The 17,485-nt window shown below is 50.3% G+C and overlaps 1 protein-coding gene, 4 non-coding genes and 1 pseudogene across 5 annotated transcripts; all 6 read left to right on the forward strand.

Moving 5' to 3' along the window:
- Positions 1-4,846: 4,846 nt before the first annotated feature.
- LOC146012638 (U2 spliceosomal RNA) lies at positions 4,847-5,031 on the forward strand. Its single transcript, XR_014445773.1, has one exon. It is a non-coding gene; the product is annotated as a U2 spliceosomal RNA (small nuclear RNA).
- A 1,374-nt stretch (positions 5,032-6,405) lies between these two features.
- LOC146011973 (U2 spliceosomal RNA) lies at positions 6,406-6,596 on the forward strand. The gene has a single exon (XR_014445151.1). It is a non-coding gene; the product is annotated as a U2 spliceosomal RNA (small nuclear RNA).
- A 1,374-nt stretch (positions 6,597-7,970) lies between these two features.
- On the forward strand, positions 7,971-8,077 carry LOC146012713 (U2 spliceosomal RNA; annotated as a pseudogene).
- Positions 8,078-8,667: 590 nt separating this feature from the next.
- On the forward strand, positions 8,668-10,495 carry LOC146009701 (uncharacterized). The gene is made up of 4 exons (XM_083150159.1): positions 8,668-9,655; positions 9,866-10,138; positions 10,319-10,377; positions 10,463-10,495. Exons 1-4 carry the CDS (start codon positions 8,668-8,670, stop codon positions 10,493-10,495), a joined length of 1,353 nt encoding a protein of 450 aa, XP_083006285.1.
- Positions 10,496-13,967: 3,472 nt separating this feature from the next.
- On the forward strand, positions 13,968-14,150 carry LOC146012634 (U2 spliceosomal RNA). Its single transcript, XR_014445770.1, has one exon. It is a non-coding gene; the product is annotated as a U2 spliceosomal RNA (small nuclear RNA).
- A 1,374-nt stretch (positions 14,151-15,524) lies between these two features.
- Positions 15,525-15,711, forward strand: LOC146012606 (U2 spliceosomal RNA). Its single transcript, XR_014445762.1, has one exon. It is a non-coding gene; the product is annotated as a U2 spliceosomal RNA (small nuclear RNA).
- The last annotated feature ends 1,774 nt before the right edge of the window (positions 15,712-17,485 follow it).

Consider the following 17,485-nt stretch of genomic DNA (forward strand, 5'->3'; position numbering starts at 1 on the left):
GTCCTACTGGTCCGGTGGAGGTGAGTGTAAGTCTGCAGGGGTAGCCATTCTGATCAGGGGGAGCCTCTTCACGCTGGATTCTGTTCAGGAGCTTGTCTGCGGCAGACTCATTGTCGTAGACGGCTCCTGGGCAGGTGAGCCTATCAGGCTAATCTGCGTGTACGCTTCACCTTTTAAGAATGAGCGCTTGGAATTATTCCAGACTCTGCGGACCCAGCTCGCCACCACCAGGGCTGTAGTGATGGCCGGGGACTTCAACTGCCCGATTGAAGGGGATGGTCGAAGCACCTGCAACTCTGCGAAGCTGGACATCACGTCCAACCTGCTCAGGGAAATGGTGGCCGAAGCATCACTGCGGGACGCTGTGGGCTCCATGGGGGCTGGCTCCGTGAATTTCACGTGGAGCCGCCCCGATGGCTCTGTGCGTTCCCGCATTGACTTTGTGTTCACCTCCCGGGCAGTGCAGCAGGTTAGGCATTCTATGGTTCCCTGCTTCTTCTCTGACCACAGGGCCATTCTCTTCCAAGGGGTTCTGGGCCATGGTTTTCCATCTGGCCCAGGCTCCTGGAAGTTGAACTGTGCCTTACTGGAAAGGGAGGAAGTACTGGCTGAGCTTAAGGATGCCTACATCACATGGAAGAATGACAAATGTTATTTTGACTGTATGTCTGATTGGTGGGAATATGCCAAATCTAACATCCGCAGTTTCTTTCAGGCTAAAGGGCGTATCCAGGCATGCGACCGTAAGAGGAACCTCAGAAAACTGCAGCGTGAGCTCCAGTCCCTGGTGGACCTCCAGCGGTGCGGCTGGGACGTGAAGGACGACCTGGACGAGACCAAAAAGAGCCTGAAAAGGCACTTTGAGGAGGAGTCCAGACGCATCGTCTTCCGTTCCAAGGTGGAGAATCTGGAGAAGGGTGAGACGTGCTCTTCATTCTTTTTCAGGAAACTCCACTCTGGCCATACGCCCCTGACAGAGCTGCGTGATGAGAATGGCATCCCCAGACAGGGGAAGGAGGGCGTGATGAAGGTCGTTCGCGACTACTACAGCGACCTCTACTCCCCTAAGACTACAGACACAGATGAGGCGGATAAGTTCCTGTCAGGTATCACTAACTCTATTGATCCTGCAGGTAAATCAGCCATGGACGCTCCCTTGGCGTTGGAGGAGGTGCTCTCTGCCGCTAAATCCTTTAGGCAGGGCAGGACTCCGGGCAGTGATGGTCTCCCAGCAGAGCTTTATGTTGCGCTGTGGGATCTCATTGGCCCGGACCTGCTCGAGCTGTACGAGGAGATGGTGGTGGAGGGCAAAATGCCTCCTTCGCTGAGGGAAGGAATGATCACGATCTTGTATAAGCGTAAGGGGGAGAGATGTGACCTGAAAAATTGGCGTCCCATCTCTCTTCTGAACGTGGACTACAAAATCCTCGCCAAGGTACTGGCCAACCGGCTGAAGGCTGTCATTGGGCAGATCGTTCATCCAGACCAAACCTGCGCCATTCCCGGCCGCAGAATCGCAGACAGCCTTGCCCTCCTCAGAGACATGGTCCATTACGTGAAAGACCGTAATGTGTGCACGGCCCTGATCAGTCTTGATCAGGAAAAGGCCTTTGACCGTGTCTCCCATGAGCTGATGGGCAAGGTACTGCGTAAATTTGGTCTCGGTGAGCTATTCTGTTCGTATGTTAACCTAATGTACCTTGACATTTACAGCTCGGTGTTGGTGAACGGCTGGAAGACTGACCCCTTCTCAGTTCTGTCTGGGGTCAGACAAGGCTGCCCTCTTTCACCTCTTCTTTTTGTTTGTGTTATAGAGCTCTTCGCTGTATCCATCAGGCAAAATCAAGAGATCAGAGGGATCACCGCACCGGGTCCAGACCACCCAGAGGCCAAGTGTTCGCTGTACATGGATGACGTCACTGTGTTCTGCGCAGACCAGAGATCGGTGACAGCTCTCGTCCAGACCTGCGAGGACTTCGGCCGTGCTTCAGGAGCAAAGGTTAACCTTGGGAAGTCAGAGGCTATGCTCTTCGGAAAGTGGCACCTGTCCTCCTCCGCCCCATTTCCCTTCACGGTAAAGCCAGACCTCATCAAGATCCTTGGTGTCTGGTTCGGAGGAGATGGAGCGGCCCTGAAGTGCTGGGATGAAAGACTTGCGACAATGCGTCAGAAACTGGGATTGTGGAGTCTCAGAGACCTTACCATCGAAGGGAAAACACTTGTGCTGCGGAATGAGATTCTTCCTGTTCTTCAGTACACCGCCCAGGCCTGGCCACCTCTGGCGGCGATCTGCAAGGCCATCACACGGGCTGTTTTCCACTTCATCTGGGGCTCCAAAATGGACAGAGTCAAGCGGATTGTTATGTACAAAGATCCCCTCAAAGGTGGCAAAGGCATTCCAGACATTCCAACTATGCTGAGAGCCTTCTTTGCATGTAACTGTATCCGCAGAACTTTGATAGACAATTGTGCCGGCTCTGCGGGGAACTCCATGTCCCGCTTCTTCCTCCTACCAATGTGGAGGACCCTTAAATGGGACAAGTGGGACAGCTCCATCCCTTACAACTGGACTACTCCATGGTTCTACCTGGATGTGTCCAAGTTTGTGAGGGAGCACCAACTGGAGGGATTGAAACCCGACTTGTGGAAACCTAAAACTGTCCACAAGCTCATCAGAGCCAAAGACGTCATGGAACCGATTTCAGGGCTCCCTTCAGCAACTGCCAAGTTTGTCTGGGAGTATGTGGCCTCCAAAAGGCTCACAAATAGACACAAAGACTTGTCATGGATGGCCATTCAGGGGGGCTTACCTCACCGGTCATTCATGCACTCCCGAAACTTGTGTAGGTATAGACATTGTCCCTGGTGCTTTGTGCATGAAGAAACCTCCATGCACATCTTCTGGGACTGCACCTACGCACAGTTGTTGTTGGATGCCCTAGAGACTGAATTCAAGGACTCCGTGCCCAGGAACTGTCTTTCATACCTTTCGGTATTGTATGGACTATTCCCGGGCACCCACACGTATGGGGCGACCCAGGAAGCCTGGCGCCTTATAAACTGTGTTAAGGACGCTTTGTGGTTTGCCAGAAATCGACTCATATTGAGGAGGGAGAGAATGTCCGTTCAGGACTGCCGCAGGCTGGTTCACAGCCTGCTCAGAGACTATTCCATTCGGGATAGCCCTGAGGAAGAAGAGGACTAAACCCCTTTTCTTCTGGTCCTTTCCCCTTGTTTGGACTGTTTTATAAGACTTTGGGACCGTGGCCCCTTCCCCCTCACTTCACAATGTCTGTTGTTTTGTTGATGTATTTCTATTTATTGCCCTCCCCTTATATATGTCTGTCTGGTCAATAAAGCTTCGGGCATGTGATTCCTCCTCCCCCACCCCCTACCCTCCACACCCATAGTCTTGTATACTGTTGTGTAAATGTTACCGTTAGAATGCATAGTGCATAGTATAGTCTATAGTGTGAGTTTATCTTGTACTGTATTTTATAATATGTACTATACTGTCTGCATGTGTACTGTGTTTTGGCTGTGCTGCGACACGGTATATGTGTGATATTTGTTATCGTCTGTTTTTTGCATTCTTTATGTACAATAAAGACCTGCTTTTTCAATCAAAAAATCTGTTCTTATCAGTTGGGTCTGGACCGCCCCCTGGCAGAGAATAGAGAAAAGCTGGACCTAATCACCTTGCTACTGAGCTGAGGCGTAGTGTACCTCATGTTCTGGGCGGGTGTAAGGTCTGGCTGAGTATCTTCATCCTGCCGTAGGGGGGGAGCATACCTTCCTACTGGTAGGGAGGGGAGAAGCATCGGGCCTAGTAGATGGGGCTCTTGTTCGGGGGTCCATAGCCTCCGAGGGAGAGTCACTCGAAAAGCCCGGTCTAGTATCCAATCCCAGGAAGACGGGAAAAGCTGGGACCGAGTAGATTGCTCACTGTCCGGGGGGTACATTGGACCTCGGCCAGTGAGACAGCGAAAAGCCCAGCCCAGTACTCAATCCCTGGGAGAGGTGAAACGTCGGGACTGAGTAGGTGTTTTCTTCTCCTTCGGTTGGTCTATTCGGCCGCTGCGGGGGAGACTCATCGAAAAGCCCGGTGGAGTATCCATTCCCATGCCGGGGGGTCGGAAAGGGCCTGCTGGTAGGGCGGAGAAACACTTGGTCGGACGCTGACTGGCTGGCTGCTTGGAGTCCGAGGCTGCACTGTGCCCCCGGGGAAACTCGGGGGTGCCGAACATGCACGGGTGATCCCAAAATCACCATGCACTAGTATGGCACTAGCACTGCGCACTTTCCCTCTAGGTATGCGCTTCACGTCCTTACCTCGTCCTTTTGGATGAGGTAGGACAATTTTTCACACCCCCACCCTGGCCTTCTGGCTAGGGTCCTATATTATTTATTTCTCTTCCCTCTCTCACGTTTGTCACTTTTCACGTTCCTTGTTTTTTTTTGTAGTTTGTCACGTTTTTTTGGGTAGTGTGGTCGACCCTTCTGGGCCTTCCATTTCCCCAATGTGCCGAAGCTCTCGCCTTTTGGGGAGAGCTTCGGTCCCCCCCGAGGACGACCCCGAGCCGCAAGGCGGAGGGAAGTCCACTGCGGGTCTCTCCAAAGCATGGGCTGCGGAGGACCCACCGTCCTAACCCTTTCGGGGGTTGAGGAATGAGGGTCTCTCTAAGCTTCGGCGAAGAGGACCCACCGTTCCCTATTTTCCCCTCTTCGGCCTTATGGTTGAGAGGGGTTAGGGGAAAAACGGGGCCCTGTCTCTTCGGAGACGGACCCATTTCGATCGCACGGCCTCATTTGCACGTGTTTAGGCACAGCACTGGTGGTGGGGAGCACACCTCGGGCTCCTGAGTTTTTTCAAACTCATCTGTTCTTATCAGTTTAATATCTGATACGCCCCCTATCTGGGGGCCATATATTAAATGGATTTTTAGAACAGGGAGATGGAAGAAGAGCTTGCTCTGTCCACTCCACGCATTGACCTGGTATTGCAGTACTTCCAGGACCGGTGCACCTTCCTAATCTGTTATCCAAAAAAAGACTATTTCCATTCCTGGCACTTAATTTGGAGTATCAATTGTTTGTGCACCTTTGTACTAACTTTGTATTTAGAAATGCATGCATTTGCTGCTTCAAGGTTTAACCCTTGTGCATAAATACTTTGAAATCCTGCCTCCAGTGTATCATTTTGTGACTATTTCTTGACTCCTTGAATTGTACTTTCTGGAATCGAGGCAGTTAAATATTTTTACGTGACACTACACTTGATATCAGCATATGCGGCCTAGCCAAAAGACCGGAAGCCTGCCTAAATTAAATGACTTATCAATCGCTGCGACCTCCCAAAAAATAGGCAAACACTATGTGACTTACCTACGATCTTTCCACGGAAACATCAACTGGATCACAGCAATGGCATTTTTGGACCCCCCTCCCTCTCCATTTGAAATGGCTTGGGTTTTTTTTTGCTTTTTCTTTCTTGATCTCTTATATTTTTTTTCTTTTCTTTTTGCGCTCTCTTTTCTCTCTCTTTTGTTTTGGGAAATTTTTTTCCTCTTTCCTCTCTTTTGTTTTGGGAATTTTTTTTCCTCTTCCATTTTTTTTTGCCGAGCCCAACAATTGATGATCATTGAGAGGGGGATTTAGAAAAAGTATCACTTACCTTCTTCGGACCATCATTTGGGTGGTAACTGCCAATAAAAGAAAACATTGGCCCACCCAGCTCACCTACACATGACTGTCCTGTCTGCCTGTCTGTTCCAAGTGACTGTCTGGCTGTCAGGTTCCGCCGGATTCCGAGTGAGCAGCTTGTGATGTCATAGAGGGCAGATTGTGATGTCACACAAAGGGTCCTGCCACATGAATGCCTGTCCATCTGACTGTCTACTACTGCTGCTGAATGGGCTCAAAACAGGAAAGCCGTCATTGCACCTGATTGTGCAAGATTCCTCCTTCTCCTCTGCAGCAGCTAGCTGATTGATTTACTCAGCAGCAGTTCGTCAGGGACACAGGCATGCAGCAGCAAAGAGCGAGGAGACAGCTGGCTGCTGCTGCTTGCCTGTTGGTCGTCTGCCTAGTGGGTGTGTGTCTGTTGACGCGACGTCAACAGACGGGGCGGAGCACATGCAAATTTGGCCTCCTACCCAGCTGAGGCACCCTGCCCGTCCGCCGACGACCTAATCACAAAATCAGTTGGATGGCTACTCGTCCTCCGGTCCCTGTCCAGCACTTCAAGTCCTATTCACACCTGCCGTACAGCCAGGTATCTTTCAGACTGCAACGACATAGAAGTGATGTGTGTGTGTTAGATGTGTCCGTGGTGCTGATCTCTTCTGCACCAGTGTTGGTGGCCGAATTCCGGTTCGCGCGCTTTGCTGGGACCCCATTCGGGTTATCGCTTCTCGGCCTTTTGGCTAAGATCAAGTGTAGTATCTGTTCTTATCAGTTTAATATCTGATACGCCCCCTATCTGGGGGCCATATATTAAATGGATTTTTAGAACAGGGAGATGGAAGAAGAGCTTGCTCTGTCCACTCCACGCATTGACCTGGTATTGCAGTACTTCCAGGACCGGTGCACCTTCCTAATCTGTTATCCAAAAAAAGACTATTTCCATTCCTGGCACTTAATTTGGAGTATCAATTGTTTGTGCACCTTTGTACTAACTTTGTATTTAGAAATGCATGCATTTGCTGCTTCAAGGTTTAACCCTTGTGCATAAATACTTTGAAATCCTGCCTCCAGTGTATCATTTTGTGACTATTTCTTGACTCCTTGAATTGTACTTTCTGGAATCGAGGCAGTTAAATATTTTTACGTGACACTACACTTGATATCAGCATATGCGGCCTAGCCAAAAGACCGGAAGCCTGCCTAAATTAAATGACTTATCAATCGCTGCGACCTCCCAAAAAATAGGCAAACACTATGTGACTTACCTACGATCTTTCCACGGAAACATCAACTGGATCACAGCAATGGCATTTTTGGACCCCCCTCCCTCTCCATTTGAAATGGCTTGGTTTTTTTTTTGCTTTTTCTTTCTTGATCTCTTATATTTTTTTTCTTTTCTTTTTGCGCTCTCTTTTCTCTCTCTTTTGTTTTGGGAAATTTTTTTCCTCTTTCCTCTCTTTTGTTTTGGGAATTTTTTTTCCTCTTCCATTTTTTTTTGCCGAGCCCAACAATTGATGATCATTGAGAGGGGGATTTAGAAAAAGTATCACTTACCTTCTTCGGACCATCATTTGGGTGGTAACTGCCAATAAAAGAAAACATTGGCCCACCCAGCTCACCTACACATGACTGTCCTGTCTGCCTGTCTGTTCCAAGTGACTGTCTGGCTGTCAGGTTCCGCCGGATTCCGAGTGAGCAGCTTGTGATGTCATAGAGGGCAGATTGTGATGTCACACAAAGGGTCCTGCCACATGAATGCCTGTCCATCTGACTGTCTACTACTGCTGCTGAATGGGCTCAAAACAGGAAAGCCGTCATTGCACCTGATTGTGCAAGATTCCTCCTTCTCCTCTGCAGCAGCTAGCTGATTGATTTACTCAGCAGCAGTTCGTCAGGGACACAGGCATGCAGCAGCAAAGAGCGAGGAGACAGCTGGCTGCTGCTGCTTGCCTGTTGGTCGTCTGCCTAGTGGGTGTGTGTCTGTTGACGCGACGTCAACAGACGGGGCGGAGCACATGCAAATTTGGCCTCCTACCCAGCTGAGGCACCCTGCCCGCCCGCCGACGACCTAATCACAAAATCAGTTGGATGGCTACTCGTCCTCCGGTCCCTGTCCAGCACTTCAAGTCCTATTCACACCTGCCGTACAGCCAGGTATCTTTCAGACTGCAACGACATAGAAGTGATGTGTGTGTGTTAGATGTGTCCGTGGTGCTGATCTCTTCTGCACCAGTGTTGGTGGCCGAATTCCGGTTCGCGCGCTTTGCTGGGACCCCATTCGGGTTATCGCTTCTCGGCCTTTTGGCTAAGATCAAGTGTAGTATCTGTTCTTATCAGTTCATTCTGAGAGGCAGCTCTGCTCCTTGTTTCTTGGACCGACAACGGTCCTTCTCAGGGCTACCGCTGCCAGGCCGAGAAGAGCGAATTGAGCGAAGACGTCGAGACTGCGAGGAGGAGAAGACATCGCTGAAGAGGGAGAAGCCGGAGAAGACTGAGGGTCAGACTTGCTCTGCTCTGCCCTCCGAAGCGACTGCCGACCCCCCCCCTCTCGACGCCGAGGAAGAAGCTCCGCCCCCGACTGCGAGGAGAGGAGGATTTCGCCGGAAGAGGAGATCAACGCACCCTAGCCACCTGGGAGAGGCAGACTTGTTTGCTCTGCCCTCTTGAAGCCTTGCAGCACTCCCGAGCTGCCTAGGAGGGTCAGACTTTTCGGCTCTGCCCTCTGAAGCCTCCACCGCTCCGGAGCCGCCGCCGAGGGTCAGACTTTCCGCTCTGCCCTCCGAAGCTCTGCAACGCTCCCCAGCCTCCGTGGAAGGTTAGACTTGCTTTGCTCTGCCCTCTGAAGCCGTGCATCGCTCTCTAGCCTCCTTGGAGGGTTAGACTTGTGTTGCTCTGCCCTCTGAAGCGACCCCTTCATCTCCTCCTTTCGACGCCGGAGGAGACCCTTTGCCCCGACTTCAGCTGCCCCGAGAAACCGGAAGGATGGCCACAGCTGCTCCAGCCCTGGTGCCGGCCTCAGCCTCCACTCCGGCCCTCCTCGCTGGGAGGAAGAAGCCCGGGAAGAAGGGTAAGTCACCGGCCGAAGGTCCGACCGTCTCGGCTGGCCCCTGCTCCACTGCCCCTTCTACGACACCACCAACGGTGCCCGACCAGGACCATTCCAAAGGCCTCCCAGCCCTGGAGCCCTGGATGAGGCAGACCGTGGTGTTGAAATTTAAGGAGTCGGATGGACAGGTACCGGACATGTCGATCGACACCTTCGGCAAGAAGATGGTTCTCGACCAGGGATTCACGAAGGCTGAAACACTCAGCATTCAGAATTACCTGAAGGGGATCTTCTACGTCACCTTCACCTCCATTGCCATCTGTAAGAGGTACTGGGAGGCAGTGAAAGCGGCGAGACCCGAATCCCCTCTCTCTCGCTTTGTGGGCAACTGCCCTATCCAAAGGGAGGAGAGGCGGGTGACGGTTTCAATGCGCAGCCCTCACACGCCAGCCGGAGACATTGCCACATTTCTGGGCCGATTCTGCACGGTCGTGAGGAACCCCACAAGGATCATGACCGATGATGGATTCTGGTCCACGAAGTGGGCAGTGATCGTCCGGCTGCACAAGGACACCTCGTGCCCAGAAGGAGTAAAGCACCTTCCACAGTGCTTCTCCCTGGGGGGAACAGCAGGACTTCTCCATTACTCTGACCAGCCGCGCAACTGCAGGAAGTGCAGCGGGAAGGATCACATGGCGAAAGACTGCAAGGTCCCGGCCTGCAAACATTGTCACATGGCTGGTCATGAGACAAAGGATTGCCCCACGAGGATGACCTGCCACCTGTGCGGCAACACGGAACACGTCTACCGGGACTGCCCCGACAGAGTGAGATCCTACGCCGCAGCAGTATCGGGTGTGGTAGCCCCTGCCAAGGTACCACCCAAGCCTGCACAGAGGAAGCAGATCCAGCAGAAACAAGGCGGTAAGAAACCTTCCCCTCCGCCCACCATCCCTAACCCTCCTCCCCTCCCTCCCACTGTGACAGCAACCCCCACCCCGGCTGCTCGCACCACCCCTCCTCCCTCACCCTCCCGACCTGCGATCCAACCCACCCTTCTTCCCACCACCCCCTCTCCCCCCCTCCCTGTCCCTCTCCTCTCCGAGGAAGAGTTTCCACCACTTGCCCCTGCAGGAAATGTACAGCCAAGAAGGAAGAGGAAGGAGTTAGACAGCCCAGCTGCTGACCCAGAATCTTCCAAGAAAGCGGCAGTCGAATCGGTCGAGCCAGACCAGGACTCCCTCACCCTCGAGGAGGAGATGGAGGCATATGCAGAGGTCTTCGAGGAGAGTGGGGTGCCTGAGCTTGACAGCCTCAACAACATCGACCAACTGCTCAACAACATCGAGACACCCCAGCAGGGAGATCCGGTGGCCGACCCAGAGGAAGCACCTCCCGATGGGAGTGGTAAAGTATACGTATCGCCACAGTAACCTTTTTCTCTTAACAAATGGTAGCTTTTAATCTTTTTACCATTAATGTAAGGAGCATTAAGGATAAGAACAGACGTCAATCTATTTTTACCTTTCTTGACACTCAGAAATGTGATGTGTATATGTTGCAGGAATGCTCTCTCCCTTTCTCCAGGTCCTATAGGCATCTGGCTCGGCAGTGGTCCCATGGTCCATCCTACTGGTCCGGTGGAGGTGAGTGCAGGTCTGCAGGGGTAGCCATTCTGATTAGGGGTAGCCTCTTCACGTTGGATTCTGTTCAGGAATTTGTCTGCGGCAGATTGCTCGTCGTAGATGGGTCCTGGGCAGGTGAGCCTATCAGGCTAATCTGCGTGTATGCTTCACCCTTTAAGAATGAGCGTTTGGAATTATTCCAGACCCTGCGGACCCAGCTCGCCACCACCAGGGCTGTAGTGATGGCCGGGGACTTCAACTGCCCGATTGAAGGGGATGGTCGAAGCACCTGCAACTCTGCGAAGCTGGACATCACGTCCAACCTGCTCAGGGAAATGGTAGCCGAAGCATCACTGCAGGACGCTGTGGGCTCCATGGGGGCTGGCTCCGTGAATTTCACGTGGAGCCGCCCCGATGGCTCCGTGCGTTCCCGCATTGACTTTGTGTTCACATCCCGGGCAGTGCAGCAGGTTAGGCATTCTATGGTTCCCTGCTTCTTCTCTGACCACAGGGCCATTCACTTCCAAGGAATTCTGGGCCATGGTTTTCCATCTGGCCCAGGCTCCTGGAAGTTGAACTGTGCCTTACTGGAAAGGGAGGAAGTACTGGCTGAGCTTAAGGATGCCTACATCACATGGAAGAATGACAAATGTTATTTTGACTGTATGTCGGATTGGTGGGAATATGCCAAATCTAACATCCGCAGTTTCTTTCAGGCTAAAGGGCGTATCCAGGCATGCGACCGTAAGAGGAACCTCAGAAAACTGCAGCGTGAGCTCCAGTCCCTGGTGGACCTCCAGCGGTGCGGCTGGGACGTGAAGGACGACCTGGACGAGACCAAAAAGAGCCTGAAAAGGCACTTTGAGGAGGAGTCCAAACGCATCGTCTTCCGTTCCAAGGTGGAGAATCTGGAGAAGGGTGAGACGTGTTCTTCCTTCTTTTTCAGGAAACTCCACTCTGGCCATACGCCCCTGACAGAACTGCGTGATGAGAATGGCATCCCCAGACAGGGGAAGGAGGGCGTGATGAAGGTCGTTCGCGACTACTACAGCGACCTCTACTCCCCTAAGACTACAGACACAGATGAGGCGGATAAGTTCCTGTCAGGTATCACTAACACTATTGATCCTGCAGGTAAATCAGCCATGGATGCTCCCTTGGCGTTGGAGGAGGTGCTCTCTGCCGCTAAATCCTTTAGGCAGGGCAGGACTCCGGGCAGTGATGGTCTCCCAGCAGAGCTCTATGTTGCGCTGTGGGATCTCATTGGCCCGGACCTGCTCGAGCTGTACGAGGAGATGGTGGTGGAGGGCAAAATGCCTCCTTCGCTGAGGGAAGGAATGATCACGATCTTGTACAAGCGTAAGGGGGAGAGATGTGACCTGAAAAATTGGCGTCCCATCTCTCTTCTGAACGTGGACTACAAAATCCTCGCCAAGGTATTGGCCAACCGGCTGAAGGCTGTCATTGGGCAGATCGTTCATCCGGACCAAACCTGCGCCATTCCAGGCCGCAGAATCGCAGACAGCCTTGCCCTCCTCAGAGACACTGTCCATTACGTGAAAGACCGTAATGTGTGCACAGCCCTGATCAGTCTTGATCAGGAAAAGGCCTTTGACCGTGTCTCCCATGAGCTGATGGGCAAGGTACTGCGTAAATTTGGTCTTGGTGAGCTATTCTGTTCGTATGTTAACCTGATGTACCTTGACATTTACAGCTCGGTGTTGGTGAACGGCTGGAAGACTGACCCCTTCTCAGTTCTGTCTGGGGTCAGACAAGGCTGCCCTCTTTCACCTCTTCTTTTTGTTTGTGTTATAGAGCTCTTCGCTGTATCCATCAGGCAAAATCAAGAGATCAGAGGGATCACCGCACCGGGCCCAGACCACCCAGAGGCCAAGTGTTCGCTGTACATGGATGACGTCACTGTGTTCTGCGCAGACCAGAGATCGGTGACAGCTCTCGTCCAGACCTGCGAGGACTTCGGCCGTGCTTCGGGAGCAAAGGTTAACCTTGGGAAGTCAGAGGCTATGCTCTTCGGAAAGTGGCACCTGTCGTCCTCCACTCCATTTCCCTTCACGGTAAAGCCAGACCTCATCAAGATCCTTGGTGTCTGGTTCGGAGGAGATGGAGCGGCCCTGAAGTGCTGGGATGAAAGACTTGCGACAATGCGTCAGAAACTGGGATTGTGGAGTCTCAGAGACCTTACCATCGAAGGGAAAACACTTGTGCTGCGGAATGAGATTCTTCCTGTTCTTCAGTACACCGCCCAGGCCTGGCCACCTCTGGCGGCGATCTGCAAGGCCATCACACGGGCTGTTTTCCACTTCATCTGGGGCTCCAAAATGGACAGAGTCAAGCGGATTGTTATGTACAAAGATCCCCTCAAAGGTGGCAAAGGCATTCCAGACATTCCAACTATGCTGAGAGCCTTCTTTGCATGTAACTGTATCCGCAGAACTTTGATTGACAATTGTGCCGGCTCTGCGGGGAACTCCATGTCCCGCTTCTTCCTCCTACCTATGTGGAGGACCCTTAAATGGGACAAGTGGGACAGCTCCATCCCTTACAACTGGACTACTCCATGGTTCTACCTGGATGTGTCCAAGTTTGTGAGGGAGCACCAACTGGAGGGATTGAAACCCGACTTGTGGAAACCTAAAACTGTCCACAAGCTCATCAGAGCAAAAGACGTAATGGAACCGATTTCAGGGCTCCCTTCAGCAACTGCCAAGTTTGTCTGGGAGTATGTGGCCTCCAAAAGGCTCACAAATAGACATAAAGACATGTCATGGATGGCCATCCAGGGCGGCTTGCCTCACCGGTCATTCATGCACTCCCGAAACTTGTGTAGGTATAGACATTGTCCCTGGTGCTTTGTGCATGAAGAAACCTCCATGCACATCTTCTGGGACTGCACCTACGCACAGTTGTTGTTGGATGCCCTAGAGACTGAATTCAAGGACTCCGTGCCCAGGAACTGTCTTTCATACCTTTCGGTACTGTATGGGCTATTCCCGGGCACCCACACATATGGGGCGACCCAGGAAGCCTGGCGCCTTATAAACTGTGTTAAGGACGCTTTGTGGTTTGCCAGAAATCGACTCATATTGAGGAGGGAGAGAATGTCCGTTCAGGACTGCCGCAGGCTGGTTCACAGCCTGCTCAGAGACTATTCCATTCGGGATAGCCCTGAGGAAGAAGAGGACTAAACCCCTTTTCTTCTGGTCCTTTCCCCTTGTTTGGACTGTTTTATAAGACTTTGGGACCGTGGCCCCTTCCCCCTCACTTCACAATGTCAGTTGTTTTGTTGATGTATTTCTATTTATTGCCCTCCCCTTATATATGTCTGTCTGGTCAATAAAGCTTCGGGCATGTGATTCCTCCTCCCCCACCCCCTACCCTCCACACCCATAGTCTTGTATACTGTTGTGTAAATGTTACCGTTAGAATGCATAGTGCATAGTATAGTCTATAGTGTGAGTTTATCTTGTACTGTATTTTATAATATGTACTATACTGTCTGCATGTGTACTGTGTTTTGGCTGTGCTGCGACACGGTATATGTGTGATATTTGTTATCGTCTGTTTTTTGCATTCTTTATGTACAATAAAGACCTGCTTTTTCAAAAAAAAAAAAAAAAAAATCTGTTCTTATCAGTTTAATATCTGATACGCCCCCTATCTGGGGGCCATATATTAAATGGATTTTTAGAACAGGGAGATGGAAGAAGAGCTTGCTCTGTCCACTCCACGCATTGACCTGGTATTGCAGTACTTCCAGGACCGGTGCACCTTCCTAATCTGTTATCCAAAAAAAGACTATTTCCATTCCTGGCACTTAATTTGGAGTATCAATTGTTTGTGCACCTTTGTACTAACTTTGTATTTAGAAATGCATGCATTTGCTGCTTCAAGGTTTAACCCTTGTGCATAAATACTTTGAAATCCTGCCTCCAGTGTATCATTTTGTGACTATTTCTTGACTCCTTGAATTGTACTTTCTGGAATCGAGGCAGTTAAATATTTTTACGTGACACTACACTTGATATCAGCATATGCGGCCTAGCCAAAAGACCGGAAGCCTGCCTAAATTAAATGACTTATCAATCGCTGCGACCTCCCAAAAAATAGGCAAACACTATGTGACTTACCTACGATCTTTCCACGGAAACATCAACTGGATCACAGCAATGGCATTTTTGGACCCCCCTCCCTCTCCATTTGAAATGGCTTGGTTTTTTTTTTGCTTTTTCTTTCTTGATCTCTTATATTTTTTTTCTTTTCTTTTTGCGCTCTCTTTTCTCTCTCTTTTGTTTTGGGAAATTTTTTTCCTCTTTCCTCTCTTTTGTTTTGGGAATTTTTTTTCCTCTTCCATTTTTTTTTGCCGAGCCCAACAATTGATGATCATTGAGAGGGGGATTTAGAAAAAGTATCACTTACCTTCTTCGGACCATCATTTGGGTGGTAACTGCCAATAAAAGAAAACATTGGCCCACCCAGCTCACCTACACATGACTGTCCTGTCTGCCTGTCTGTTCCAAGTGACTGTCTGGCTGTCAGGTTCCGCCGGATTCCGAGTGAGCAGCTTGTGATGTCATAGAGGGCAGATTGTGATGTCACACAAAGGGTCCTGCCACATGAATGCCTGTCCATCTGACTGTCTACTACTGCTGCTGAATGGGCTCAAAACAGGAAAGCCGTCATTGCACCTGATTGTGCAAGATTCCTCCTTCTCCTCTGCAGCAGCTAGCTGATTGATTTACTCAGCAGCAGTTCGTCAGGGACACAGGCATGCAGCAGCAAAGAGCGAGGAGACAGCTGGCTGCTGCTGCTTGCCTGTTGGTCGTCTGCCTAGTGGGTGTGTGTCTGTTGACGCGACGTCAACAGACGGGGCGGAGCACATGCAAATTTGGCCTCCTACCCAGCTGAGGCACCCTGCCCGCCCGCCGACGACCTAATCACAAAATCAGTTGGATGGCTACTCGTCCTCCGGTCCCTGTCCAGCACTTCAAGTCCTATTCACACCTGCCGTACAGCCAGGTATCTTTCAGACTGCAACGACATAGAAGTGATGTGTGTGTGTTAGATGTGTCCGTGGTGCTGATCTCTTCTGCACCAGTGTTGGTGGCCGAATTCCGGTTCGCGCGCTTTGCTGGGACCCCATTCGGGTTATCGCTTCTCGGCCTTTTGGCTAAGATCAAGTGTAGTATCTGTTCTTATCAGTTTAATATCTGATACGCCCCCTATCTGGGGGCCATATATTAAATGGATTTTTAGAACAGGGAGATGGAAGAAGAGCTTGCTCTGTCCACTCCACGCATTGACCTGGTATTGCAGTACAGGTCGAGTATCCCGTATCCGAATATCCGTTATCCGAATTATTCCGAAATACGGACATTCCAGAAAGTGAAAAAAAATTTTTTTTTTGCTAAAAACTCACTGGGGACATATGTAACAGCATCACTGGGGACATGATATGTAACTGGCACTATATATGTGCAAGACAATGATTGCTTGGCATTCAAATTCAGTGCTGAGATAGTACACACATTTTGTTTCACGTTTTGAAACCTTGTTTTTTGAACAATTAAAATATGTTTGTGTGTATTTTATGTGGTAATAAAATATATTTGTGTGTATATTATGTGTTTATACAGCATAAATGCAAGATACTTCAAAATACATCATTGAAATATTAAAATATTCCGAAATACGGAATAATCCGTTATCCAAAATTCTCCTGGTCCCGAGCATTTTGGATACGGGATACTCAACCTGTACTTCCAGGACCGGTGCACCTTCCTAATCTGTTATCCAAAAAAAGACTATTTCCATTCCTGGCACTTAATTTGGAGTATCAATTGTTTGTGCACCTTTGTACTAACTTTGTATTTAGAAATGCATGCATTTGCTGCTTCAAGGTTTAACCCTTGTGCATAAATACTTTGAAATCCTGCCTCCAGTGTATCATTTTGTGACTATTTCTTGACTCCTTGAATTGTACTTTCTGGAATCGAGGCAGTTAAATATTTTTACGTGACACTACACTTGATATCAGCATATGCGGCCTAGCCAAAAGACCGGAAGCCTGCCTAAATTAAATGACTTATCAATCGCTGCGACCTCCCAAAAAATAGGCAAACACTATGTGACTTACCTACGATCTTTCCACGGAAACATCAACTGGATCACAGCAATGGCATTTTTGGACCCCCCTCCCTCTCCATTTGAAATGGCTTGGTTTTTTTTTTGCTTTTTCTTTCTTGATCTCTTATATTTTTTTTCTTTTCTTTTTGCGCTCTCTTTTCTCTCTCTTTTGTTTTGGGAAATTTTTTTCCTCTTTCCTCTCTTTTGTTTTGGGAATTTTTTTTCCTCTTCCATTTTTTTTTGCCGAGCCCAACAATTGATGATCATTGAGAGGGGGATTTAGAAAAAGTATCACTTACCTTCTTCGGACCATCATTTGGGTGGTAACTGCCAATAAAAGAAAACATTGGCCCACCCAGCTCACCTACACATGACTGTCCTGTCTGCCTGTCTGTTCCAAGTGACTGTCTGGCTGTCAGGTTCCGCCGGATTCCGAGTGAGCAGCTTGTGATGTCATAGAGGGCAGATTGTGATGTCACACAAAGGGTCCTGCCACATGAATGCCTGTCCATCTGACTGTCTACTACTGCTGCTGAATGGGCTCAAAACAGGAAAGCCGTCATTGCACCTGATTGTGCAAGATTCCTCCTTCTCCTCTGCAGCAGCTAGCTGATTGATTTACTCAGCAGCAGTTCGTCAGGGACACAGGCATGCAGCAGCAAAGAGCGAGGAGACAGCTGGCTGCTGCTGCTTGCCTGTTGGTCGTCTGCCTAGTGGGTGTGTGTCTGTTGACGCGACGTCAACAGACGGGGCGGAGCACATGCAAATTTGGCCTCCTACCCAGCTGAGGCACCCTGCCCGCCCGCCGACGACCTAATCACAAAATCAGTTGGATGGCTACTCGTCCTCCGGTCCCTGTCCAGCACTTCAAGTCCTATTCACACCTGCCGTACAGCCAGGTATCTTTCAGACTGCAACGACATAGAAGTGATGTGTGTGTGTTAGATGTGTCCGTGGTGCTGATCTCTTCTGCACCAGTGTTGGT

This window comes from Crinia signifera, chromosome 6 (assembly GCF_055691185.1).
Source record: "Crinia signifera chromosome 6, ASM5569118v1, whole genome shotgun sequence".
Taxonomy (NCBI): Eukaryota; Metazoa; Chordata; class Amphibia; order Anura; family Myobatrachidae; genus Crinia; species Crinia signifera.

Coding starts and splice junctions, on each gene's coding strand:
- LOC146009701 (XM_083150159.1), top strand. CDS start 8,668: ATGGCCACAGCTGCTCCAGCCCTGGTGCCGGCCTCAGCCTCCACTCCG. Junction 9,656..9,865: donor GATCCAGCAGAAACAAGGCG/GTAAGAAACCTT, acceptor TTGCCCCTGCAG/GAAATGTACAGCCAAGAAGG. Junction 10,139..10,318: donor AGCACCTCCCGATGGGAGTG/GTAAAGTATACG, acceptor CCCTTTCTCCAG/GTCCTATAGGCATCTGGCTC.